At 34.1% G+C, this 27,927-nt stretch overlaps 2 protein-coding genes across 3 annotated transcripts in view; one reads left to right on the top strand and one right to left on the bottom strand.

Moving 5' to 3' along the window:
• Positions 1-16,292, top strand: part of LOC123684447 (cholecystokinin receptor-like) — a 128,897-nt gene extending 112,605 nt beyond the window's left edge. The window contains exons 4-6 of the mRNA XM_045623719.1: positions 8,566-8,763; positions 11,964-12,140; positions 14,189-16,292. Coding sequence (XP_045479675.1) covers positions 8,566-8,763; positions 11,964-12,140; positions 14,189-14,703 — 890 coding nt within the window. The 3' untranslated portion in view covers positions 14,704-16,292. The remainder of the gene's footprint in view (positions 1-8,565; positions 8,764-11,963; positions 12,141-14,188) is intronic.
• A 4,051-nt stretch (positions 16,293-20,343) lies between these two features.
• The window catches only part of LOC123684660, a 69,250-nt gene continuing 61,666 nt past the window's right edge, over positions 20,344-27,927 (bottom strand). For both annotated transcript variants that reach the window (XM_045624000.1, XM_045624001.1), the window contains 6 exons: positions 24,216-24,586; positions 23,783-23,960; positions 23,162-23,466; positions 22,722-22,888; positions 21,366-21,540; positions 20,344-21,203 (listed from right to left, as the gene is read on the bottom strand). In XM_045624000.1, the coding sequence (XP_045479956.1) occupies positions 21,030-21,203; positions 21,366-21,540; positions 22,722-22,888; positions 23,162-23,466; positions 23,783-23,960; positions 24,216-24,586 (1,370 nt within the window). In that variant the 3' untranslated portion in view covers positions 20,344-21,029. The remainder of the gene's footprint in view (positions 21,204-21,365; positions 21,541-22,721; positions 22,889-23,161; positions 23,467-23,782; positions 23,961-24,215; positions 24,587-27,927) is intronic.

The following is a 27,927-nucleotide window of genomic DNA, read 5'->3' as shown; positions in this document are numbered from 1 at the left end:
CGATCCAAATTCATATTCCATAATCTGTCAATTTTCGTAACAGTCACACCAACTGCCAAGATACAATACAAATGTCACTAGGATGTATAATCTGAATTTTTCATTGAATTTCGACAATATTTCATAAAACATGACTGAAATAGAGAAAATATCGTCTCATACTCGTTGCAGAAGACTATTCTAACACTCATGCGTTCGAAAACTCGCTCCTTCGTCGCTCGTTTTCGAATTTCGCATTCTTGTTGTAATAGGAGCCCATTCTGCAACTTGTTTTAGAATATACTATTCTCTAATTCATTGCATTTTCATCGAAATTAATGAAATATTTCCATAAATATAATTTAGTGATTTTTGCATTGAAAAATGTTGGTTGGCAGAACTGATTTCTTTAAGGCAAATTGATGAATTGACAGATAAAGCCGTGGCGGAAAGTTCGGAGTACCAACATAGAATAATAAAATATAACCATGAAAACTGTGCGTTTCTGATATATTCTCGCACGATTTTGTTCTACAAGATGTGGAAGAATGAACGGAATAACCACAGAATTAGAGAAAAGTCACTTCTTCGAATAAAATATGTTATTTCCGGCGATGGACGGAAAAGTAATTAATCTTTGACATAGCAAAACTTTTTCCACCAGCGTAGGAAAAGTAGAAATTTCCGATGATCTTGTCAGAAAAAATATGACGTTATTGTGCGAGTGAAAAAAAATCCATTTTAGAACCCAACAAAATTTGGCTGATGATATTTTTCATTTAGAATGTCTAGACCTGCCCAATAAATTCTAATCCTAAATTCAGTTGGAATATCACTCTTCACGTCCACTGTTTTTCTGTTCAAAAAATTAGGAATTCACTGAGATTCTTTCTCCTCGCTCCTCCAATAAGAGTCATCATTTTCTTTCAACTGAACTCAAAATCTGACAAAGGACTAGAAGTTTACATAATCGAAACTGTCGTAGACGAAATTCATGTCAATTGCGAAATCTGAACAACTCTCCCTCTCGTCAACGATTTATACACTACTGGCTTTTGGATGAGTCCTTCTAATCTAAACACTCTCGACGTCTGAATCCTGGACCGCCATAATCCTATTTGAATTTCAAATTTCATGTTGCAGTCTTTTGTATCGTATCAAAGGACTTGATTGTAGAGAGGTAAGGCTTAATCCTGCCTGATGGAAGGCATTTGTGTTATATTTGAATTTTTGGTAAACCGGATGAATCTTGAAGTATTGATTTCATCTTTTATTGAATATTGATAATCATCCAGAGGGGTTATGGTCGTTATTATCCATTCATGAATTCTTTAGCTGCTGGAGATTAAAATGGTATTCAATTATCATATTTGAATAATTTTCCGATTCGAATCAAGAGCAATGATTTCTGGTTTATTAATTTCAATGATGAACCTGTGGAATCGTTTGAGAGACATTAAACCACCTCTGATATTTTTATATTTATGTTTTGGCAGGTGGAGAAATCAAATTTCGGATGAAAAATCCGCCTTCCTTTTTCCTGAGCTATTTCGGAAACAATGAGAGAGAAAATCGAAAACTGGATTGAAAGGAATGGTCTTATTTTGAGTCAGGAGAAAACTACCACTGTTCTCTTTAGAACCAAACAACAAAAGATCACAACACCATCGCAGATACAACTGTCAAATTTGAGCATCACACCTGAACATTGTACTAAATTTCTTGGTATGCAAATTGATGAACATCTAAACTCGAACAACCACATTATAAGTATAGGAAAAAAACTAAATTCAGTCAGCTATAGTATAAGAATAATTAGTAAATATTTAAATGAAAATTGCTTGAAAATTTTTTATTTCACTAATTTTGAAAGTTTAATGAGGTTCGGATTGATTTTCTACGGATCTGATTCAGGGGTGTTGGAGATTTTCCGTATACAAAAGAGAGTCATAAGAACTATATTTGGACTCAAACACAGAGAATCATGTAGAGGAATATTCAGGAAAAATCAGATTATGACAGTATTTGCATTGTATATATATGAATGTTTGGTTTATTTATTCAAGAATAGAAATAAGTTTGTATACAGTAGTTCCGTCCATGATTATAGTACTAGACATGTAAATATTCTTTATCCTGAACATAGATTGGTCAAATATGAGAAACATCCAACATATGCCGCAATAAAATTTTTCAACCAATTACCAGATGATATAAAAAAAAGTACAACACTCAATAAGTTTAAAAATGATGTGAAAATTAAACTCATTAATATGGAACCTTATTCCATTCATGAATACAACATTCAAGAAGTGAGGATTTAATAATTCTGTTAGTTGACACTATTCCATCTAATGTACTGTATTGTATGTAATGTATTATATTGGACATTCTTTCGGAATGAAGATCATTATTATTATTATTATTATTATTATATTAGGCCAATTGAAAAGTCCCCACTCTTATGCACAGATTGCGGTACTCATATTAAATCTATATGATTTTAGTTAGGGCCAACCTTCAAACGATACGTGTCAAAATTTGACAGCAGTCCAACCATCAGTTTGTGAGATATGGCGTTGTGAATGAAGCTACTTTTGTTATTTAAAAGAAGATGAAAAAAAAAAAAGGATTGCGTGTGCTGATAAAATATTGCTTTTTGAAGGGAAAAAATACAGTTGAAGCAAAATCTTGGCTTGATGAAGAGTTTCCGGGGTTTGCACCAGGAAAATCAACCATCATTGATTGGTATGCTAGGTTTAAACGTGGTGAAATGAGCACCGAAGAAGGCGAACGTATTGGACGCCCAAGAGAGGTTGTCACCGACGAAAAAATCAAAAAAGTTCACAAAAAATTTTGAATGACCGTGAAGTGAAGTTGATCGAGAAAGCAGACATTGGGAAGATATCATCTGAACGTGTACATCATATCATTCACGAATATTTGAACATGAGAAAGATGTGTGGGTAATGGGTGCCGCGCGAACTCACAATCGATCAAAACAACGTGTTAATGATTCTGAGCAGTGTTTGAAGCTGTTTCAGTGCAATAAACCTGGATTTTTGCGTTGATATGTGACAATGGATAAAACATGGCTCCATCATTTCACTCCGGAGTCCAATCTACAGTTAGCTGAGTGGACTGCATACGATGACCGAATCCAAAGCGAGGAAAAACACAACAGTCAGCTGGAAAGGTTATGGCATCAGTATTCTGGGATGCGCAATGTATAATATTCATTGATTACCTCCAAAAGGACCAGACCTTGAACAGCGATTATTATATAGCGTTATTGGATCGTTTAGAGGATGAGATCGTTAAAAAACCGCCCCATTTGAAGAAAAAAAATGCTCTTTCATCAAGACAATGCGCCGTGTCACAAATCAATGAAAACAATGCCAAAATTGCATGAATTCGGCTTCGAATTGCTTCTGAATAATAAAATTGGATGAAAAAAAAAGAGAAAGAATCTGCACTGAAGAACCTACAGAGATAGGAAGAGTGTACACAGTAGCGAGTAGTAAATTCATGAATTTACTCTTCACACATACAGTTTCAAATCGATCAGGAAATTAAACCATATGGTTTTTACATTACATTTTTTTACATTTCGGAAACGAAAAATCAGTAGCAAAGTTTTTTTTTATTTATAGTAAAATAAATTGATTGTCGATGAGAAAATATCTAATCGGGAACTGAGAAATGATTGCAAAGTTTGATATCTTTCATTGGTGAAACTAATAATAAACTTGATAATGTCGTTGAATTTAATGGAAGTTGGGGCGACTTTTCATCTTCTATCGGTCCTCGTTCATCTGACTCTGGTCTTTTCATCTCGAAATATCTTTCATCTTCAATCAGCGGAAAAAGTTTGGATATAAATTCGTAGAAATAGTAATCTCTGTCCATTTATCTCAGAAACAATAGTTCTCACAAGATTAAACCGGGAGAGTTAATGGTTTGCAATTTCGCCAAAATCATAAAAATAAACCATAATCACTAATTCTGATAAAAGCTATAATTTTTTGTGCGCTCGTCTCTGAACAGATCAGATATCATTTCATCAAGATGTCTTTCATTCTTGGTCATATGGAGAATGCCTGTTCTTCCGGCCAACCGTGAACACCATGAATCCCTAACGAATTGAGCTAAAGGTTGTTTTTTTAGAGCTATAGAACTTTAAATTGCAATAAAACAACGATGGATTATTCGATTGACATGAATTTTATTTATCCGCAAGATAATCTTGTGGAATTACATTTTAAATATGATTTCTGGCATATGACCGCCACGGCTGGCTCGGATGTAGTCCAATCTGGACGTCCAATTTTCGATGACTTTTTCCAACATTTGTGACCGTATATCGGCAATAACACGGCGAGTATTGGCTTCCAAATGGTCAAGGGTTTGTGGCTTATCCGCATAGACCAATGACTTTACATAGCCCCACAGAAAGTAGTCTAACGGTGTTAATTCACAAGATCTTGGAGGCCAATTCACAGGTCCAAAACGTGAAATTAGGCGGTCACCAAACGTGTCTTTCAATAAATCGATTGTGGCACGAGCTGTGTGACATGTTGCGCCGTCTTATTGGAACCACAGCTCCTGGACATCATGGTTGTTCAATTCAGGAATGAAGTTAGTTAGTGGTAGGCTGCGATAACTCAAAATGCCCTTTTATGAGTTAACTCGTTGGCAATTTGACTATCATATCGTTGGCAACGAGATAACTCAAAAAAGGGCCTACCACTTGAAATCTCATTACTGAGCTTGCCAGGTGGTTCTTAAAATTCTAAACTCTGTGGTACTCAGAATTAGAGAGATAGACCAAACCTATGTTATATATTCGAAATCAGGGGCAAAAGTGCTAGTCAAATATAGAAAAATATACAGGGTTTTCCATTTGAAAAATGAAGTTGCAATCAATATGTTGCCCACTCTGTATATATTTCGTTTTGTGAAATAATTTTAAAAAACACTAGTCGATTTCGTGAAACATTTGTAGAAAACATTTTTTGTACCTCTTTTAGTAACAAAGTTAAAGGGAGGGTCAAATAATTGGTGAAAAACCCGGTACATTAGGTATTGCGAAATTCAATAACCACATTCTTGATTGGTATGGCTAGAGCCAGCACCTGCCTCTGTTTGAAGAATAATAATTCGCTGGAGTTTTCATAAATATTGATATTCGTTATGAAATAGGGCTCTCATTCGTTAGAGAAATGATTATAGCTTTTTACAGAAACGATAATAAATGGAACAAAAACAACGAAATTTCATAAAGGACACAGCTCCAATGTTCCATGAATCCATTATTATCGGATGCCTTAACCTCTGGTCTATTTTTCCAAGACATATTCAAACACGAAGTATGAAGTATTCTTGACTTCTCCTCAAAATGCAATAACTCGAATTCGAAATACACTTCATTATGTCAGTCCCGTCTTGAGAAAGTTCCCTAAGACAACTTGAATTTAATAATGTCTTATGATTTGTCGACATCTCCTCCTAGTTCTTATAGGAATTCTCAGACAGTAACATAATTTCAATGATACATCATCTAGTTGTCTACTTTGAAAATAAACACAGCAATATATACATATTATTCTGTCTGTGCATTCGGTGTCTACCTACTCGGAAAGTAAACAAATAATAAGATGGATATATCGCCAGGACCGGCATACCGGACATTTTGCCAGGGCGTCAATTTATAAGGCGCAAAGTCAATTAAAGAGGACATACTTTTTGACACAAGAATTTTTTCTCAGTGAAAAAACCACTTTTTATGGCGAAATAAAAAAAATTCCGAACGTCAATTGATTGAAATTTTTACTGATTTCAAAAATTGACAACATCGTATGGTTTATATGTATAACAGAAAAGTTTTTCATCTAAGAACCTCAATATTTATATGGTTTTAATTGATAATGAGCACATAAAAATTTAGCATCGTATAATGGCCTTTTTCATTTCTATGCCTTTCACTCCATTTCTCTGAGATCACAAAGTAATCGAATACCTTCGTATTTGAGAATTCTGTTGAAAATACGTGCACGCTACTGGATTCTGCGTAAAAAAATACCTCTATAATGTTTCAACTTCAGAGCTCTATCATCAATATTAGCGGAGATATAATTTTTTTCGATATCACCATTTTTCCAATTTTCGCTCAAAAACACAAGTAGGTGGCCACAAATGAAAACTACTCTACTACTATTTATAAATTTCTCTGAATAAGATAACGAGAATGGGGCATCAGATTTTGTCTATCTCCTCTGATTTAAAAGTTGTAGTGCTAAAACATCGAAATTAGCCCACCCTGTACATGTGGGGCTTTTTTGGAAACGGCTTATTATCTTCTAAATCTATTTGAAGTATGTGCATTTCCACAGAGTTCGCCCTGTATAAACGTAATTGTGATATTTTATTCTCATTCGAATTTTAATGTTTACTGCATTTACCGCAAAACGTAGATATCAAAGTTGATGAAAGACGTGGCGGAAGCAGATATCTAATATCATTTCGAGACAAGCTCTTCAACCATCAAAATGAATCTCTCTCTGAATTTCCAAGTTGTTTAGGACTTTAACTCCAACAATTTTCAATAAACCTGCAGCGAAATAGAAAACTTCCGTTTATATCAGATTCATTTATTAGTTGGAAATGAATGTTTGGAGTTTATACCACATGAATTCCACCAAGTAAGTTAAGTAGTTATAAATGTGGAAATGACATGTTAAACGTGGATCTTCAACTGCAGGTTTCACTGGGAGCGTACAAACAAAGGAAATTCAGTTGAAATGCATATGCTTGAATGTATCTCTCATCATCGCGTAGATGTTGTTCTCTTAGTATGGAAATTGATTGAGTATGGAGAGCTTCCTTTATAGCCATATAAATGATTTGGTTACAATATTTTCAATAATTACCTTGTTTTAATCCCCCTAAAATCATTACCTAATTTACGTTAGGAATCCCCAAATCCTGTCACTGTTATCGTCATTTCTTTTCGATATTTTTTGTGTTTCTGGTGGCGCCATTAGCACTGAATTTCGCTAAAGGATTCAACTCGTTATTGTTTTTTAACTATGTCATTTTGTGTAGAAGAAAAACTTCCACTGACGTAAATCCTGACTAATTCTACAGTTCGCAGTTCAAGAGAAAAACTACCATATTTATCACAGCGAAGAAGTTCTTTCATCTCATTTGCATTGAGAATCAATTTAACGGGACTAAAAACTTGGAATATGTTTTCGAGATGGCAGTTGAATGAATCATAAAATTATCATGTTTTAAAATGCATCCACCTGGAACATACAGAGGTTACACTCAATTTGAAATGTTGAAGAATGCAATGTTTTTGATAAAGAATATTCATTGATAACATATTAGGCATATTGAAAAGTCTGATGCACAGATGGCGGTGCATGGCGTTCACAAAATAATTTTTAATGGCCGTAGAGTGAGTTGATCGAGATAGCAGACATTGTGAAGATATCATCTGAATGTATACATCATATCATTCACGAATATTTGAACATGAGAAAACTGTTTGCAAAATGGGTGCCCGCGAGCTCACAATCGATCGAAAGCAACAACGTGTTAATGATTCTGAGCAGTGTTTGAAGCTGTTTAAGTGCAATAAACCTGAATTTTTGCTTTGATATGTGACAATGGATGAAACATATAAATGAAAATGATAAAATAATTTCACTCCGTCCAATCGATCGTCGGCTGAGTGGACTGCACACGATGAACCGAATCCAAAGCGAGGAAAAACACAACAGTCAGCTGGCAAGGTTCTGGCATCAGTATTCTTGGATGCGCAAGGTATAACCTATTCAGCAACAGTCTTTTTTTTTGTGTTGTATTGGCTTATTATTTTGTTCAGTTTTCCAGTATGTACATTACTTTTTTGTCAAAAGCAATCAATGTAAATTTAATTGTGAATAAACCATATTATTATTATTATTATTATATTATTATTATTATAATATTCATTGATTTCCTCCAAAAGGGCCAGACCATCAACAGCGATTATTATATAGCGTTATTGGATCGTTTAAAGGATGAAATCGTTAAAAAACGGCCCCATTTGAAGAAAATAAAGGTGCTGTTTCATCAAGACAATGCGCCGTGTCACAAATCAATGAAAACAATGGCAAAATTGCATGAATTGGACTTCGAATTGCATCTGCATCCACCGTATTCGCCAGATCTGGCCCCCAGCGACTTTTTTGTTCTCAGACCTCGAAAGAATGTTCGCTGGAAATAAATTAATTGCCAATGAAGAAGTAATCGACGGAAACTGAGGCCTATTGTGAAGCAAAAGACAAATCGTACTACAAAAATTGTATCGAAAAGGCAACTATGTTGAATAATAAAATCGAATTTCGCCAAAAAAATGTGTTTCACTATGGTAGACCGGGTACTTTTTAATTGTCCTGTTAGTTAAACAATGCAATCTTTTTAATAAAAAATATTCATTGATGATATACCCACTCCTTGGAAGTTTTACACCATGATTTTTTCAAATTGATTCAATTGCAGTGCTAATTTTTTTTTATATTTGATTCTTCATTGCAGCTTGTTCAGTTTCTGTGGGAGCATGGACGCTGGTAGCGATATCCGTTGAAAGGTATTATGCCATTTGTCATCCACTTCGATCGTTAAGATGGCAAACCTCAAGCCACGCTTACAAACTAATTGCAGCCATCTGGATGGGAAGCCTCATTTGCATGTCACCTATCGCTTTACTCAGCCAGTTGAAACCAACAAAACAGGGTGAGAGACATTTAGTTGGACCTCATACGGTAATGACGATAGTGGGTTCGTTAATAAATTGGATATACAGGGTGATTCACCGCGATGGGCTATCAGCAGTTTATAAAAAACTGATCACAATTTTGTGCTGAAAATTTGCATGTTGGGGTTTGAGACAATGATCTTTCTGCCTAAAATATTTTCAGTTCTCTACAACTTCCAGTTATACCGGAAACAGACTACTTCCTTCTTTCGAATGTCACACGCAGTATATTATTGCTTCACTAGATAGCTTTTTTGATGACAATTTCAGCAATATGCCACAAACGTCTAATAGACCATGGCGGTGAATCCCCCTGTATTATTTTTTTTTCAATCAACCTGCTGAAACCATCGAAATCTTTTGGAGTATAATTTCTTAGAAGATATGGCAATCATGATTTCTTACTAAGTTACCGGTTTGCAATTTTAGTTTACTTTTTTCAATAATAAAATGCTAATATCGTTTTAGCAAAAAAATTCTGGAAAATTAAACAAAACTACCACAGAATCCTATCCCTCATATACTGAGAGTTATGCGTTTTTGAGATTCATATTCGATGATCTTGCAGCTGCATATTCATTGAAAATGTTTCACAATTATATTTTATATTTTTCTCTACGTTTCGGGATATTGAGATTCAAAAATGGTGTGGAATATGTTAATATGCAGTGTTTTTCAACGACAACTCACTATATCATTCCGAAAAAAACGAAAACATTTATTTGGAATGAAAACATTTTCGGACAATCCTTCTTTTTTCAACCCATGGGCGCCCGCAGAAATTTTTCTCAGGGGGGGCAAAAGATGAAAATTATTGAAAATTGATAAGGCGTCCATGATTGTCGTAAGCGATATTAGTATTCCGTTTCTTTCTATTTCTGTATTTATATTCATGAGTGGGGGGAGGACTGTGCAAAATAAAAATGATGAAATTTTCCACTTCAACATTTTTTTTAAACATCAACAACATAGGGTGATGTAAAATAATACGGTAACTCTCTTCAAAAAGAGTCACATTCAATGGACGAATTTACAAAAAAAATAAATATAAAATATGGAGAACGAAATGAAATAATTATTATAATTGCTGATAAAGAAAAAACAACGAGTAATAATGAAATAAAAAATATATACATATATGCTCGATAAAACTATGTTCATAAGAATAATAAAAGAATAATGATAAATCTTGAAATATACAGTGAATGACGCAAACAATGGAGTTTAAAACATGATACTAAAATATGATTCAAAATAGCACAGAATTGCTCCAGAATGTAAAAACAACAAACAAGTATTTTATCAAAATTAACAAATCATAAATTGCAAAAAACAACTCATAAAAACAATATTAATTCTGAAGACAAAATACTTAATCGCTATACAACAGAGTAGGCATATTTTATTCTGATCTAAAATTTAATTCTGCGCTGAAACTACGCTCTATTGCACGAGTAGTACATGGAAATGTAAGGAGAAGAATAAGGCATTCTCTGATAGCCGGAGAAAATTTACATTGTCCGATAAGATCTTCAATTTTTATGTTTTCATTCATTTGTGATTTAGATAAATACTCATTCCAAATGTTCAATTCACTTTCTAAATTTTCAATGTTATACATATTGCCGACCTCAGATGCGAAAGATTTAATATCTAGTAATTTTGAATTCTTTGGCAATTGAAGAAAGAAAAAAGCTTACATGTTCTTTCAAGAATCTCGTTTCAAGGGCTGAAATCAAATGATCTAAATATGGGATGAATATAGATTTTTCGAAGTAATCTTCAGCTGAATCTGCTTCATAATTAGATCTGTATATTTGTCTACCGCAAATTCGTGGTTTTCCAATCTCTATATTGAGACTCTGAGCAAAAGTTGATGCTTTGGAAAAAATTTCTGTGAAGCATGCATCATCTGAGCGATGTTTTCCACATATTTCTATAATTAAATTTATATGACGGTGAAAATCTACAAAATTAATAGAAACACCTTATAGTGTATTTGCTATTGGTTCCAATATATTTTAATATTTACTTGCTACCGTCAAACAAATCACAAAAGTGGAAGAGTTTATTGCAGCCCATAACTTAGCAGCTCTTTTTGTTGATGAAGAATTCATTGAGATTTCTCCAGATTTTATAGCAAAAAGAGTTTTGAATATAGTATTGAAGTTTTCAGCGAAAACTTGCAAAGATTTATATTTAGCTGACCAACGAGTTTCACAAAACAAAGGAATATTTGGAATCAGATTTATTCTTAAGGTACTCTCTCGAAAAAAGACTATAATGTCATTAACGGTTCCAATGCTCTTACGAATCTCAGTTATTTTACTGATGTTATTTATTACTAAATTCAACCTAGTGGAGGCACTACGGAAATAAATTGCTATCTTGTACTTGTCTCTTATGATATTTTGAACCCTGAGAATTTCACCAGCCATTGTTGAGCCTCCATCATAACCTTGTGCTACAAGTTTGTCCAAATTCAAACCAGCTGCGTTGAATGAATGGATCTCTAAATCTTTATCTCCAACGTCTACTCTGAATTTCAAAAGATCACTAAAATTTCCAGAGTTCTTGTTGCTCTCTCGTATAGGCATATCTTGAGTTCCGCAAAAAACTTTTGTTTTTATAATCTGTAAATTTTTTTTCTATTTTCTCCAATACTTTTTTTCTTACCTTTATCTATTAAAGACAATAGGAGAGTATATATAAGATTTTTTTTTTTAAATTGACACGCATGGATTGCGTTCGGTTCCACGATTTTTCTTCACCCAAGAAGTGCTCAACGCGTCTAAAAAAGTTTTCAATTCAAAAAATACCTCTGCCGATTATGGATATGTGTATTGTATATTATGGATGTCTTTATAGTAATTCCATTGAAAACTGGAAAATTGTTGTGAATCCATTACTTTCCTTTTTTCCTTGCCCTTTGGATTGAGAAAGTAATATTGAGGGTGTTGTGCTGAAAAAGAGGTTATCAAAATCTCAGGGGGGGCCATGGCCCCCCCTGCCCCCCCCCCTGCGGGCGCCCATGTTTCAACCACGAATGTGAATTGAGAAAGTGGAGGAAGTAAATGGTATTTCATATCATTCGGAAGCAGACTCCTTTCCTCACTGAACTGAAATTCAAACAATCTGACTTCAGACGATTAATCAAAACTTCCCGTTCTGTTTTCAGGTAATCATAAATGCCGAGAGAGCTGGTTTTCCAAGAGGCAGGAAAGGGCATACAATATTTTCCTTGACGGCATCCTTCTCCTCATTCCATTACTTGTTATGATGACTACGTATACACTGATTGCCAGAACTTTGTACAAGGGAATCAAATCGGAGAAAGCATTGAGAGATAGATGTGGTATGTAACTCTCATTTTATTTCAATATTCGAAGGTATGGGAGGTTTTCATAACTTGCGTTCAATAAATATCAGAGAACGAAGATGCTAGAAACGAGAGAAAATAAAGAATTTCTAAGATCAGTATTTTGGCAAGAAAATGAATTTTCGTTTTTGATCGTCTTTTTCTATTGTCTACACTACTGGATTTCCCAAATTCCATGATCATTGAAAGCATCTTGAGAAATATAAGATTTAGATAAAAAAACTTCAATCTGTTCAATGTGTTCTCGAATTACAGGGCGTTTCGAAAAAATGACTGTTTCAAATATTTCGCTATATCTTGGTTTCTGTTCCAGATATTCTAAAATTCTAAAACGTATTATCAGTAATTTTTATGGTTCATATTATACTCATAACAAATTATAGAAATTAATTGCTGTTTGGAATATATGGAGGAGATTAGGCGTATTTGAAATAGGATACACTATACAGGGTGCTTCCTAAACATGCGGCAAAAATTCAGGGGGTTGTTTCTTGGACTATTTTAAGCATGTTTTGTCCTTGGATGATTTTTGAAAAACCTCTTTGTTTCGAAGATACAGGGCGAACAACATTTTTCATATTTTTAAAATTAATAATAGTTTAAATAAAAATGCGTACCGCACTGTGTTTAACAACATTTCAATTACTAAAAACGGCCAGTTTTTTGACTAAAAATTGCTAATACATCACAAAACGAATTCAAATGAAAACCGTGTTTAATCTGTATTCCTTTACCATCTGCACTTATCAATTTTTAGTCAAAAAACTGGCCGTTTTTAGTAATTGGAATGTTGTTAAACAAATTTAAAAATAAATTGTACCTACTTAATAAACACAGTGCGGTACGCATTTTTATTTAAACTATTATTAATTTTAAAAATATGAAAAATGTTGTTCGCCCTGTATCTTCGAAACAAAGAGGTTTTTCAAAAATCATCCAAGGACAAAACATGCTTAAAATAGTCCAAGGAACAACCCCCTGAATTTTTGCCGCATGTTTAGGAAACACCCTGTATATGCCTTGATTACAATAATACAATAGAGACAAAATGAATCAGATCTCGAAATAAATGGAAAAAATTTATATGTATATAAGGTGTCTCACTCCAAGAATGAAGTCTTCGTTGATATCTTCGAAATGTATGTATTTTTGAAAAACAAGTAACGGCGTGTTTTTTTAGAATTCTTCAAAAATCTCGAACAGAATCCAAGACATTTCAGAAACGCCCTGTAACTCGAGACCGACTCAAGATATCTATGATCTGATTTTTGATCTCATCTTATTATTTCGAAGAGAGAGTTCGAAGGGTCCTTTTCTTATAGTCTTATAGTTCTCTAGACGCTTTTAGTGAGCATTGAATTTGAGACACCCTGTACAAAAGTACTAGTAAATCATACAAATTGAAATTTTCATTTGAGCCTCATTGGCTGTAGGCTGTACAATAACTAAAACCAAATTTCAACAGAGTCTCAAAAAAAAATGTGTTCAAGAACAAAGTTCTCACAATTCGATTCCTGTTTTCTTACAGCAGCAAATGTAGCTCAATTGGAAAATTTAATTTGCATCAGTACAATGTAAAATTAATAATGCTATAGAGTATCTGTAGAAATAGAACTTTAGAATTATTTGTCTGCCAGTATTTGTCATTCAAATATTTGTGGTTCATAGTAATCAAAAGCAAATAAGGAGAATCCATGATAAACTTCTCTGCAATCAGTTTTGAATATAATTCACTTCATTGTATCAGCAATAATGGGATAGCCAATGAAATATTTGTGTTAGCGATTATACTGATTGAGTTAAGAAGTAGAGAAGGCCTCAATTATCTTGGAGACAGATTGTCCGATTTTTACAGATTTAGTTGTGCAAGGTTTGATGATTTGCTGATGATATGGTGGAATTTACATTATTGTCACATCTTTCTCTTTTCCGGAATAGTAATGAATTTTTTCGAATGGATCACCTTAAGATTAATGATCTGAATATGTCTCTAGTATACATGAATTGATTTTGATTTCTTGCAGTTAACGGCGACATGGAAGTTTTCCTACATCATAAATCTACAAAAAAAACACTAAGCCAAAGGGACTCAAGTGCACATTCCAGTTTGCGAAACAATTCCCAAACCACGTCAACGCCGAAAAGAAACACCAAGATATTAATGAGGAGTTTGACTTTGAGAAGAACAAACGCCGATCGCAGTCTTCACAACAAAAAACGAGTCATCAAAATGTTATTCGCAGTGGTCTTGGAGTTTTTTATTTGCTGGACACCGCTATACATCATCAATACAGTAGCTTTGTTCGATCCTTTCATCATTTATAACGGCCTGGGCTACACAGCTATAAGTTTCTTTCAGCTCTTAGCTTATACTTCCAGCTGTTGCAACCCAATAACTTACTGTTTCATGAATAGAGCTTTCCGAAAGACTTTTGTGAATATTTTTGGATGTTTCTCTAAGTATAACAATGACCTAGTTGGAAGTGACATCAATATGGTCACCAAATTGGTCCATAAGTTTCCTGATCCAAACACCTAGGAGTTCGTTATATAAATATGGTTATTCAATATTTGAAATGGTTGGAAATTTTTTATAGATGTTGACTATGACCATATTTATTGTAAGATATCATTTTAAGATTGGAGATTCAATCTGTAGGTGCGCAAATGTTATCAGGCACGCTCAATTTTGATGAGTTTCTTGGATGAATATTGAAAGAAGAGATCTCGAGAGAAATTGGAGATAAAAGAAAACAAATGCCACAGTAGCCAGTAAAAATTCTTTCATACTGTGGCGGTAATCATCCGTCATAAAATCTTTTTGAAATTACTATTCTATACTCGAGAGGATAGTCGATACATATAAAAATATATACAAATTCCAGAAAAAAAAATTCAAAAAATATTCAATTACGTGTTTCACAAAACTTCAGTCGATCAGATAACTTGCTGCTTTTAGTTTTGTCTAAAGTATAACTGAACGCAGAAATGATTTGATCACATAAATAAAAGTATTGTGAAACATATTATAAGATCATCTCAGCAATCTGATGAATTTTATAGAAAAGCATTATTTACCTACTAAATTGAACTGTCTGGATGTTGAAAATATACATTGATGTACGTTTCTTGAATCAAAGAATAAAATGTAATGTTTCTTTGTCTGTGATATAATTATGGTCAACACCATATTGAATATGAAATAATTCCGGTTTTCTGTGAACTTGATATTATACTTGAAAGCTGAAGTATACCTTTGTACTATGACTACAACCATCTTTACTAAAGCCCTTTTCAAACGATGTCATGAAAGTTTGATATCTTCCTGCATATGATTTCATGTATCCATCATAGATATAATTGAAGTCAAACGATGATCTAGTTGGCTTATAACAAAATAGTTGTCATATTGACATTTCAAAGTGTTGGAAATATATCTTTTCTACTACCAGTTCTTCAGTTAATTCCACGAATATATCATTTAGTCAAACACTTCAGCTTCCAAGTGGTAATCAGCAACTAATTTTCATGTATTTGATCCTTAAAGTTGATGAGTACCTCAAAAAAAGTTTTCAACTATAACCCCTATAATTTCTATTAGTACTGGTACCCATTCGAATCGATCATGTAATTTCGGGAATAAAAACAATTTATTTGTCGTTCATCTGACGCAATTTCTATAATTTCAATAAATAATCTACTTTTCTCAAATCTTCGAGAAGAAAGTGTAATTTTTATAAAAAAAAATGAAATCTGGCCATCAATTCCATTCAGGAACATTACCGAGCAAGCAAGAGACAAACAAATCGAAAGTTTGAATTGACGATTGTACAATGTATCTATACCTTCTTATATGATAAACGCCACATTTTTCCTCTTTTCAAAACAATGAAGACCAGATGAAATGTACAAACTAAATTATACATCTGATCTATGTAATACAATAATACACATTTATTGATTTCTGAGAGGAACTGTTGGAATTCTGAGGATTCAAAATTCATATCAATCAAGAGCTTGATAATGTTTATGTTTCAGAGATTTTTTCAAGATATAATTAAAACTAATTACCTAACTGTATTATATTTTTATATTTTGCATGTGTGGTTTCTGATCAAATAAATGTTATTGATGACACAACGTTCAATTTATTTCAATGATTCAATTCATTTTTAATAAGTTGTAACTGCCTGCTAAAGAAAATAGAGTGATGATACCTATCCTATATTTGATGGTTTGAGGAAAATATGGAAAAGAAATAGTAGGAATGGACAAATACTCAACAAATATTTATTATATTCAACATACTTTGGCAAAGAAACATCAATCTGTGTTTTCATCGGATTTTTGAGTTAGTATTAAAATATATGAATATTATTTGGACTATCTTACCTACAGTAAGTAAAATATAATCACGCTCACAGTTTATATAATTCCGTTTTTTTTCATTTTTGGATGAATACAAGTGAAACTCAACAAAAACGACTTCACATTCCTCATTTGGAGGATATGTCTGGTGTTAGAATTTTATATATTGGTGTATAACAAGGAAAAATTGTTCATTTTGTTGAGATGAAAACAATGAATCAAATTTCTACATGTGTTTTGATTATATATATATATATTCAAATTAAATCAGTATTTTCATTTTATGAGACTCAGTATTTAATCAATGATCAAATGAATCAGCTTAAAACAAGCTTTAATTTCAAAGAACAATGAAATATTATTATTTCATCTACAAATGAAGTTCCATCAAGTAAGAACCGAATCTATTGAATATCAAAAAACAATATTTACAAAACGCAGATCGAGCCATCAACTCTTTGACAATGAACTGAAATTGAACTCAGAAATGATTCGTTTATGACATTCACAATTAGCATAGTTTGTTTATGATTTTGGAGGACTATTCAAACATTCACTTTGAGTGAAAAAAATTCATAATTTCCCCAAACTCAGACAATATGCTGAAAGAATCCTTTCAATCAGTACAATCAGCGAGTTTCACAAAATATTTGTGAAGATTGTCATGATCAAATAATTCAACGTTTCAATTTCAGTTCATTTTTGAATCCACCACTCCACCATAGAATGGAATCTATAATCAACAAGTTGATCAATCGATTAAAGATTCGTGAATCATGAATCTCTGAAATACTCGAATTATCCATTTTATTTGCATTTTCTTGCCAAACATTTTCAACAAATCATGTTGTTTAAACGAGTTATTCTCTTAGAACTTTTGTGGACATAGCTTTTCGCAATTGAATCTCTCCGTAGTATCCAACTTCATTGAATCATGATACCTTTATTAAAATTCATGAGTCTTGGTAAATATATTGAATGTAAATATTGAAATTTTATAAAACCCTATAGAGACTGATATTTTGATGCGATGGTGAGGAATATCAGTCACAAGGAACATTTTGATGTATCTTTCCATATAACATATTCATTTGTCTACAAATACATTTACAGCAATGATTAAAATTTACTATATTGATATACTAATTTTTGTCCTTTTTTGAAATTTATTTCTAGGCAAATGAATATATATCTGAACATATTTTGAAAATAAAGGCTTTACAATGTTCTTCAAAATTTTAGTAGTTGTTGAAATCAACCTCTATCAAGTACATGAATGAAAAAAAATATCTTCTGTTAATGCTCGTTATGTATTTCCCTTGTATTCATCCTGTCTATATTAAACATCGAACAATTATACAGTTTTTAATGTACAGAAGGTTCAAGAAACCAGCCGAGATTTCACAACATATATCAAACACTGCAGAAAAATACCATCAGTAAGTACTTCTAGATACCAGGAGGAATAATGTTTTGTTCATTGAATACAACTTGGAAAAATCAACATTGAGGATATCCCGAATCAGAAAATTCATTATGAAAGAATTGATTTTCATTTGACAATATCTAGAAATTCCTCTCGTAAAAGCCATCCGAGTGCACGAAAAACTTTCAATTTAAATCCAATCCAATCATTTCCATTTCAAATGGATTCATCCCTTTTAAATCCACAATCAATTCTGTAACAATATTCCACTATATGAAGTTGGTTGAACAGATCAATCATTTTTCCAGTTTGGCTCAGTTGTAAAAGAAATTTGAATGGACTCACAAGAATATTTCATATAGTTATAGCAAACTTATCACATGTAACAACTCTGATATATTATATTTTTAATGTATGTTGATGAAACAAGCTCAACATTTCATTATGAACTCATGAGATGAAATAAGGAGGGTAGTCATTCAAGCTAGGTACGTATATATTATTATATACTGCTGTAGTTCGAAGATATAGAATATTCAAAATCAGTGATAAAATTGATAGTTAGCCTGGACACAAAAAGAGAAGGGTGTGAAAACTACCAGACTTTACTTATCTCATTATTCATAAAATGTGTTAGTAGTCTCTGGTAGGTCTTATAAAGGCGTATGGTTCAAATTTCATTTTCGACAATACAGGTTCTCAAAAAATAAATGTAACATCGCAACTCTCATTGAATTATTCTTATTTTGCCGCTTCATTCGAATACTCCACAGAATTTATATTATAGAATGACTGTGCCATGACAAACATATCCACACTACAATTTTCATGGCTGAAATTTCCATGACAACTCAAAATTCTATGATATAGGTATAGTGAAGGCGGCAAAAAATAATTCAAAGACAACTGCGATGCTAGAATAATTTCTGAAGTCATTCGTACAACATATATTGAAATTCAGAAAATGATTGACGTCTGGCAGTCTTGAAATAATATGAATTATTCGAAAATATCAATCAAAACTCAATTGTGAAAGCATTCAGTGAATCTATGTAGCTGAGTATTATATGGAAAAAGGAGTTTCCTCAGAAGATTTTCCTTCAGAATAACAGTTTCATCAGAGAAAATATCCTGAAATCCTTGTCAAGAATGTCTTTTTCATTCTTTCTCGGAATAATGATATTTGTAATAATTTAAGCAATATATTTTGGTGACACTGTCAGCTCGAGAGATGGCGCCGCATTCTGTACAATTTGTTTCAGAACGGCACCCCTAGGGTAATAAACCCAATCGCTATACTGCAAAAACCTCACGCTAAGGTATGGAGTTGAAAGGTGTATAATGCAGGGACCACTAAGTTGCCATACTGTTGATTTCATCAGTGAATACCGCAGTACCCTAAGAGAGGGCGCACCATATGAATAGGCTAAGAACGAATGGTCAAAATATATTATTGTACCGGGTTTTTCACCATAATTTGACCCCCCCTTTAATTTTGTTACTTAAAGGGATACAAAAAAATGTTTCTTTCAAAAGTTTCACGAAATCGACTAGAGTTTTCTAAAATGATTTCACAAAACGAAATATATACAGAGTGGGCAACATATTGATTACAACTTTATTTTTTCAAATGGAACACCCTGTATATTTTTCTATATTTGGCTAGCTCTTTTTCCCCTGATTACGAGTATATAACATATGTTTGGTCTATCTCTCTTATTCTGAGTACCACAGTGTTTCAAATTTTAAGAACCACCTGGCAAGCTAAGTAACCAGTTCTCAAGTGGTAGGCTGCGATAACTCAAAATGCCCTTTTTTGAGTTATCTTGTTGGCAACAATATATTATATGACATACGTTTGTCATTGAATGAAACTGTTCAACGAATATGCACTACACAGAAGCGGAAAAATTTTAAATATTTTCACTTTATGTGAAGAACAATAAAAATAAAAACGCTACAAGGAGAGAATATATGGAGTTTCATCCTTATCATCCAATTCCAATTTATAGTGAAAAACGTATGTCATATCGTTGCCAACGAGATAATTTAAAAAAGGGCATTTTGAGTTATCGCGGCCTACCACTTGAAAACTGATTACTGAGCATATCAGGTGGTTCTTTAAATTTGAAACTCTGTGGTACTCAGAATAAGAGAGATAGACCAAACATATGTTATATATTCGTAATCAGGGAAAAAGAGCTAGTCAAATATAGAAAAATATACAGGGTGTGTTATTTGAAAAAATGAAGTTGCAATCAATATGTTGGACACTCTGTATATATTTCATTTTGTGAAATCATTTTAAAAAACACTAGTCACTAGTTTTGGAAACATTTTTTTGTACCCCTTTTAGTAACAAAGTTAAAGGGGGAGGGGGTCAAATTATGGTAAAAAACCCGATACATATTTATAAACTGAATTGTAAAACCGTCTGTAACCTAGATATCATTATTTGTTATATTCAGGCATTGTTATGTGTTCATTCTTGTTGATTATTGTATTCAATTCAATTCATTGGATGATTAAAGTTAATACATAACCGTTTTCATTTTGTACTCACTAAATGATATAACAATTGAGTAATTATTGATATAATTTCTCATTTCATCAACTGAATTGGATATTGTTAAAAATGAGAAGATGTGGATGTATGACGTCAAGCAGTATAAAAATTGCAAAGAAATGATAATCATGATATCATTATAACCCTTCCAAATAACAGCAACAATGTTTTCATTGGAAGCAGAATGCATGTCATGTATCCTCTGATAAAGTAACCCCATTGAATATATTGCAGTAATATTCACGACCATCACTAATGAAAAAATGTGTCTACTCTTAGAACCCGGATAAACACCAGAGTCAGAAACATACATGCTGACAGATTGTCACAATGTAAAATGAGAAATATGAAAATATTGTTCCCAAGTACCTAACATCTTATTGTTTTTCTTCTTAACCATAAATTGATTTTGCAACATCTGAACGTTGGTGGAAATTTTTCATGAGATCATGCTCCAAATTCGGTAGCATTTCATTTGGATTGACCAATAGGCCAATAAGTGCGTTCAGATATTGTAATCGAAAGATTCCCACTCTGAAAATCTCGAGTCCTGTTTCTGGAGTTTCTGCGTGCACTCTTGAAGGTAGGAATCCTGAATCCGGTACATGCCGGAGTTGGCTTGGAACATCAGTGTTTCTAGGATGCGTTCATTCTTTATGGCTTTCGATGGCAAAACAACCTATTCAAAACAATTTTCATTATTTTTCAATTAAAGATATTCGGAGAAAAATCTAAAAATTATTGACACTATTGATAACAAATACATGGTAGTGAATAGGGTGGTTCAAATTCGATGTTTAATGATGAAATTTTGACAAAAATATCCTGAATTCGAACTTACCTTGATGAGTTCTTGGGGTGATATTCTATACAATTTCAAATCTCTAGCCAGTCTTTCCATTATACATTTGAATTCCAATTTGGCATCTAGTTTACTTGAAGTCTTAGTTCTTATTTTATGTTTCGTCCATTCCAACATGGCTTCGAATTTTCTTATTTCAGGAATCTCCAAATTCCTATTTGAAAAAATTATTAATAAACGATAATCGCGATGAAAATCATTCAACCAGATTCTGAATCATTTGAAAACAGAGCTAAACTAACTTCAAATCAACCATGCGCCAATTGCATTATATTGAACTATATAAAGCGTGTTTTTTTTTAGAGCTATAGAACTTTAAATTGCAATAAAACAACGATGGATTATTCGATTGACATGAATTTTATTTATCCGCAGGATAATCTTGTGGCATTACATTTTGAATATGATTTCTGGCATATAATCGCCACGGCTGGCTCGGATGTAGTCCAATCTGGACGTCCCATTTTCGATGACTTTTTCCAACATTTATGGCCATATATCGGCAATAACACGGCGAATGTTGTCTTCCAAATGGTCAAGGGTTTGTGGCTTATCCGCATAGACCAATGACTTTACATAGCCCCACAGAAAGTAGTCTAGCGGTGTCAAATCAGAAGATCTTGGAGGCCAATTCACAGGTCCAAAACGTGAAATTAGGCGGTCACCAAACTTGTCTTTCAATGAATCGATTGTGGCACGAGCTGTGTGACATGTTGCACCGTCTTGTTGGAACCTCAGCTCCTGGACATCATGGCTGTTCAATTCAGGAATGAAAAAGTTAGTAATCATGGCTCTATACTGATCACCATTGACTGTAACGTTCTGGCCATCATCGTTTTTGAAGAAGTACGGACCAATGATTCCACCAGCCCATGAAGCGCACCAAACAGTCAGTTTTTCTAGATGTAACGGTGTTTCGACATACACTCGAGGATTAGCTTCACTCCAAATGCGGCAGTTTTGTTTGTTGACGTGGCCATTCAACCAGAAGTGCGCTTCATCGCTAAACAAAATAAAATGGACGTAGTGCGCGATACGTATTCCGCACAGAACCATTATTTTCGAAATAAAATTGCAGTATTTGCAAACGTTGTTCAGGCGTGAGTCTATTCATGATAAATTGCCAAACCAAACTGAGAATAAATCACTTGACAGCTGTTAAATCGGTTGCCATCTCGAACAGTAATGCCAACCTAAAGTTATATACCTCGAAAAAAAACACCTGTTAGTTACTTCATACAGTGGTCTACAAAGGTGCAATTGGGGCATGAATGACAATAAATTTTTTTCGGAATTGTAAATTCACTCCATGCACAATATTATAGTTCTAGTTACCTGCACATTATCATTTGAACCATAGATTCGCTCAAATTGAGAAAGTCTTTTATTTGAAATAAGGCATATGCTCGGGTTTCCACAAAGGCTAAAATCATGTTTACCAGTTCAGAGGCTGAAGTATACCTCCAGTAATAATTTTCCAAGGAACAAAGCATACAACAGACCTGAAAATTACACAATAATGTACTTTTATAATGCAATGTTTGCTATGTAATAGATATTATTTAACCATCAAGAAAATTATATATTGCTGTTATTTCCTTTTTTGTTGTTGTCATATACCTATCTCCACATATTTGACATTTATTCATCACTAAGTGTAGTTAATCAAAATAAAGGAAATCTGTGTAGTATTTACAAAATAAAATGGTGGAAATTAAAAATACTGGTACTCAATAACAGTGTAGTGTGCTTTAGTCCTGTAAATATTCACTCACCACTTCTATCCTAAGGAATTGTTTGGCATGGTGAAAGCATGCTTGCAACAGTTCCGGCAGATCGTAGTGTTCAGCTGCGCAAATAAGACCTGGGATCGTGGAGCACGTAAGAGGACAAGAACCAGTGTGCAAGTAATCCAAAAGTATTCGAAAAGTATCAGCGTCGAATTCGATTATCGAAAATTCAGTCTGGGCTAGTTTGGCCCTGTCTACTTTTTGTGCGTCCGCACAAACACTCAGTCTTGGTACTGGAAGCTGTGAAACATGCGGTTTTTCTTTTCCTTCCTTATCCTTTCCATCCTTGTCTGGAAAAACAATCAGTCAGATTTGGCAAAACATATCGCATGATTCATTTGCTATAGTAATCGTTGCATTCGATGTCAATATGTGTTTTCAATTTCATGATTATGTGTGGAGTTTTCAACAGTTTAATATTTTTTCCTATTTTTTTCTTCTGAATCCTCAAGTTACGCGGACTGTGTTTTTTTGTTTGATTTGTAGATCTACCTATTCCAAAATGTAGATTGAGCAAATTTCAGATGGAGGTGTCGATAAAAATGGTTTTTCCTCTGACAACTCAAAAGGTGCATTTTTGAAAACAGTAAAATAATAAATTCCTACTTGAGCAATCCTGACTACTGGCCCATTTTTTCTTATCTTCAGTTGATAGTTGAGCGGTGTTGTGCTTTCTTATACTTCTTCCCCATCCGGCTGTTATCGTGCCTAATCTTGAGAAAGCTCTCTTCATCATTGGTGAACTTGGAACACTTTTTGGTCGGGGAGATTCGATATCTGGAACCTAAAGACCAATATCAAAGACGTGTTCATTTTATGGATAAATGATATGGCCTTCCAATCTCTCTTACAGCCGCTAGACTTCTGTACAAGATATCTCTTGTTACCAAAATGAATTGTATCTCAGGAGAACGGATATTTTTCTCTTCAAAAGGAAAAGATCTCGAAAAGCAATCTTTGAATATTGAACATAAGAAAAACAATGACTTGAAGGCAAGAGTTTGTGAGCGCTAGCTCTAAAATATCAATATTTTTTTACCTGCAAAAAGTTGGAACTTTTCGGCCTGCTCTGCTGGGGGCTTATCAAGCTAGGTACAGGCCTCGCTAGAAGCTCGGCTACTGGCACTTGTGGCGAACCAAATCCAGTTTGTATGCCGTACAACATCTCTTGAAATACCCTACTCCTAACACCCAGGATTGCTCTTACTCCTATCAACCGTGTTTTCTGTTTGGACTGTCCAACCATGAAGATCACGTCGAAAAGTTGACCATTTATCTGGATATTTTCCTCGGTGTTTAAGAACATTCGTGTGAAGTCTTTGGCAATCTGGTCGTGGTCTTCGAACTGATCACGGACGCTGTCCAGTAATGGTGAAGATGGTCTCATGTGGCCAATAGGACGCCAGGAACCTGAAAAAATATAGAATATTGATAGGAAGTAGTAACAATTACAAAAAAAAGCTTCTGACTACATAAGCACTCAACGAAGATAATTCAGATTAGAATGTCATAAACCACGACGCCATAGTCTGGAAAAATTCTCCTAATCTCCTCTAAGGAGATGTGAAAGTCAATAGACCACATACACCCATACACTGGGTAACTTTGCAGATGATTTTACCACTATTTTCGAGATAAAAAACTAAAATTTCCATTCCAAGGGTGCGTTGAAGGTTTGTTAAGTAGACCTCAACAAAGTAATATAGTAGTAAAGGATCTATATTCTGTGTCCTAAAAAATGCAACACCAGGAAGGCTTTGAAGTTTTTCGACAGAAATGTATGAAGAGTCAAAATTTCAAAAAATTTGAACCAAACCATAAGTGTTACACCACTCCAATCAGTTTGTCACTTCTGCACCCTTCTTGGCATGAATTTCACCAGGTGAGATTGCTTCTCAAGGTATCGCATTCAATATGTAATTCATGCCAGAGGGTTTCTGCTCTGATTGTGGATAATTGACTAATTGTTTTTGTCTTATACATATGTCGCACACATGTTTTTTAGGCAAAAGATCTCTTCAAAGCGCTTCATTGAATGTCTTGCGGGTGAATACCTTGTGAAACCTTAACCCATAAACAATAGCACCCAATACCATAATCCCTACGGTGTTGTGCACATGCCACCCTAGAGAAAACTGCATAATGTAACGTTATCCATGTCTACATCCAATACATCTGATCACTCAATAACAGATATGGCACCACTAGTACCATATCACTTTTTTCTCATGAGTACCAAGCTTCAAAAGATGTGTGTCAAAACTTCTGGATCGAGATATTGAAACGAGTTTCGAGCATTGTTTTATCCAAGCTTGCTAAGTGTTTTTCAGAATGTGCTCCATTAACGATAACAGTTGAAGCATGTCTCAGGCAAAGAAATTTGACTTATTGAGATGTGCGTTATATATGGACCGCGATAATGCTAATTGGCTCATATGAACGAGCATATGAAGGTCACCAACTTTACGTCAGTGCTTTCCTAGTTTTCCAATTCCATTTCTAGATTCAACACATGAGTACCGGATCGTGTGAATTATTTCAGTTTCAGGGTTAGCTATTGTTTTAAATCCGAACAATAACATCAACCCTGTAATGAATTCACCTACGGTGCATGCGACAGATTCCATTAGTGAGAAAAAACTAACTTTACACACTAGTTGCATAAATATTGCAGAAATACAATGGACTGGAATTTAATTAGTGACATCTCTACATATACAAGTTTTTTAATCTCATTCGATGTTCTCTACGTTACGACGCGTCGGAATGAAACAGTCAACTGTTGATTAGTAGCAAAACTATCTGTAACATCATCCCACCTTAGGTCATCATGGAGTGACAATTGTATATCATTTCGATCCCCCAGAATTTTCCTCATTATAACATTCCTGATCTTCTTCGTGCCTTCAGCTTGTTAATGATGAAAACTCTCTGATTTCATAACAGACTTGTTAAGCTTCAGTTTTCAATATAACAATTCCAAAAAGGGGCAGAAATAGAGCCGAAAACATTTTCGAAAAAATTCGTTTCATAGGAAGCCGTGCGAATCTTAGGCAAAGCAACATTAGTCTCTTCAATATGAACTGAGATTCTTCGAGTTCGAGACAACTTGACTTAACTTTCTCCTCGCGAAAAACTGTGTGGAGTCTTGCATATCTTGAATTCACATTCAATGGTTATTTCATTGGCTGTTGTCATTTCGAGTTGTCATTTCGAGAAATCGCTAACCGAACGAACAGAAATCCAACTACTCTAATGAAATGTTTTCAAGCGTGGTTTGATAATGCCCAAAATCGAAGAAGAGTAGGCACCGGACGTCGAAGGGGCACAGATGAAGTTCAAGATCGACGTCTAAGACTTATGGCCATTAGAGACCGATTTGCGTCAACTCGATCTTTAGGTGATGAGTGGTTAGGAGAACAAGGCCATTCTGTAACTTTCCGAACGGTGTACCACCGGATAAGGTCTTTTGGACTGCAGCATTATCGACCCCATCTTGTATGACCTTTGACGAGCATCGATGGCAACGATTAAAGTGATGCAGAGAACGTCAACATTGGAATGTGGAATGGCATCTGGTCGTCTTTTTTTATGAATCTCGATTCTCCTTGGGTGCACATGATAGTCGAAAAAGAGTAAGACGACGCCGGAGAGAAAGACGTTAACCTCAGTTTGATGTTGAGCGTCATGTACACCGGACAGTAGGCTTTATGGTATGGGGTTCTATTGCACATGGCAGCGCTGCGTCACCTTCAAGAAATAGTGGAGCCATATGTTCTTCCTTACCTTCACCGACTCGAGAATCCAATATGTCAGCAAGATAATGCCCAACCTAATGTTGCCAGAACTAGTTTAAACTTTTTCGAAACGACCCATGGGAATATTTTGCAACGGTCGCCCAGATTCCCCGATCTTTCGCCCGTAGAGCATGTTTGGGACATCATGGTAGAAGTCTTGGAAATTTACCCCAGCCCCCACGGACCTTTGCGGCTCTGATAGTTGTAGTACAGGTAGATTGGGATAGTATCCCTCAAGAAGAAATAGACTATTCTTATTGCTTCAATGCAGAGACGTAATTGACAAACATATTATTAACAAATTCATTGAAAAAATTCTCCAAATTTCAATTATTTACTCCTTACAATACTATCTATCTTTTACCAAAAAAAATCAAATTTTAAACCACTTCTGGGTGCTGCAAATTCTTTGTCAGTTAGTATATTTTGAGTTTAAAAGAATTTTAGATTCACTACGGGACACAAGAAATGCGTTCTTTGAGGTGAAACCCGCGAATTCAATTGAAATATCGTAACACTGATATGTGTTTTAGTTTCCCTCCTTATGTCAATTTTGATAGTTCATGTTGAAGACAAAATTCGCTTACTGAAAATGACGTATCTAGGATTCTATGACATCAACGCTTTTCACGTAGATAATCAGATAATAATGAGCTTGGATACTAGTGAATAGTCACTTGAGCCTGGCGAAATTCTGATTGATGTTGAAATCTCGACAACATTCGAGAAAATTGAAGGGTATCTACATAGATTGTCGACCTTTTTTCCTCTCCGTTTATAATTTGCTATTTCAATTTGCAGAGAGTGCATTTTCTCCAATAAAAGAGACTCAATATAACGCTGATTGCTTTAACGACAAGATTGTTGAATAGAATTACCGCCATTCGACAATAAGCGTAACATAGAAAGCATGATGTTGATAATTCCGTTTGACTGCACAGAGAATTTAATTAA

This window comes from Harmonia axyridis, chromosome 7 (genome assembly GCF_914767665.1).
Source record: "Harmonia axyridis chromosome 7, icHarAxyr1.1, whole genome shotgun sequence".
Lineage (NCBI taxonomy): Eukaryota > Metazoa > Arthropoda > Insecta > Coleoptera > Coccinellidae > Harmonia > Harmonia axyridis.
Note: the sequence above shows the minus strand (reverse complement) of the source record. Positions and strands in the feature narration are given on the sequence as shown.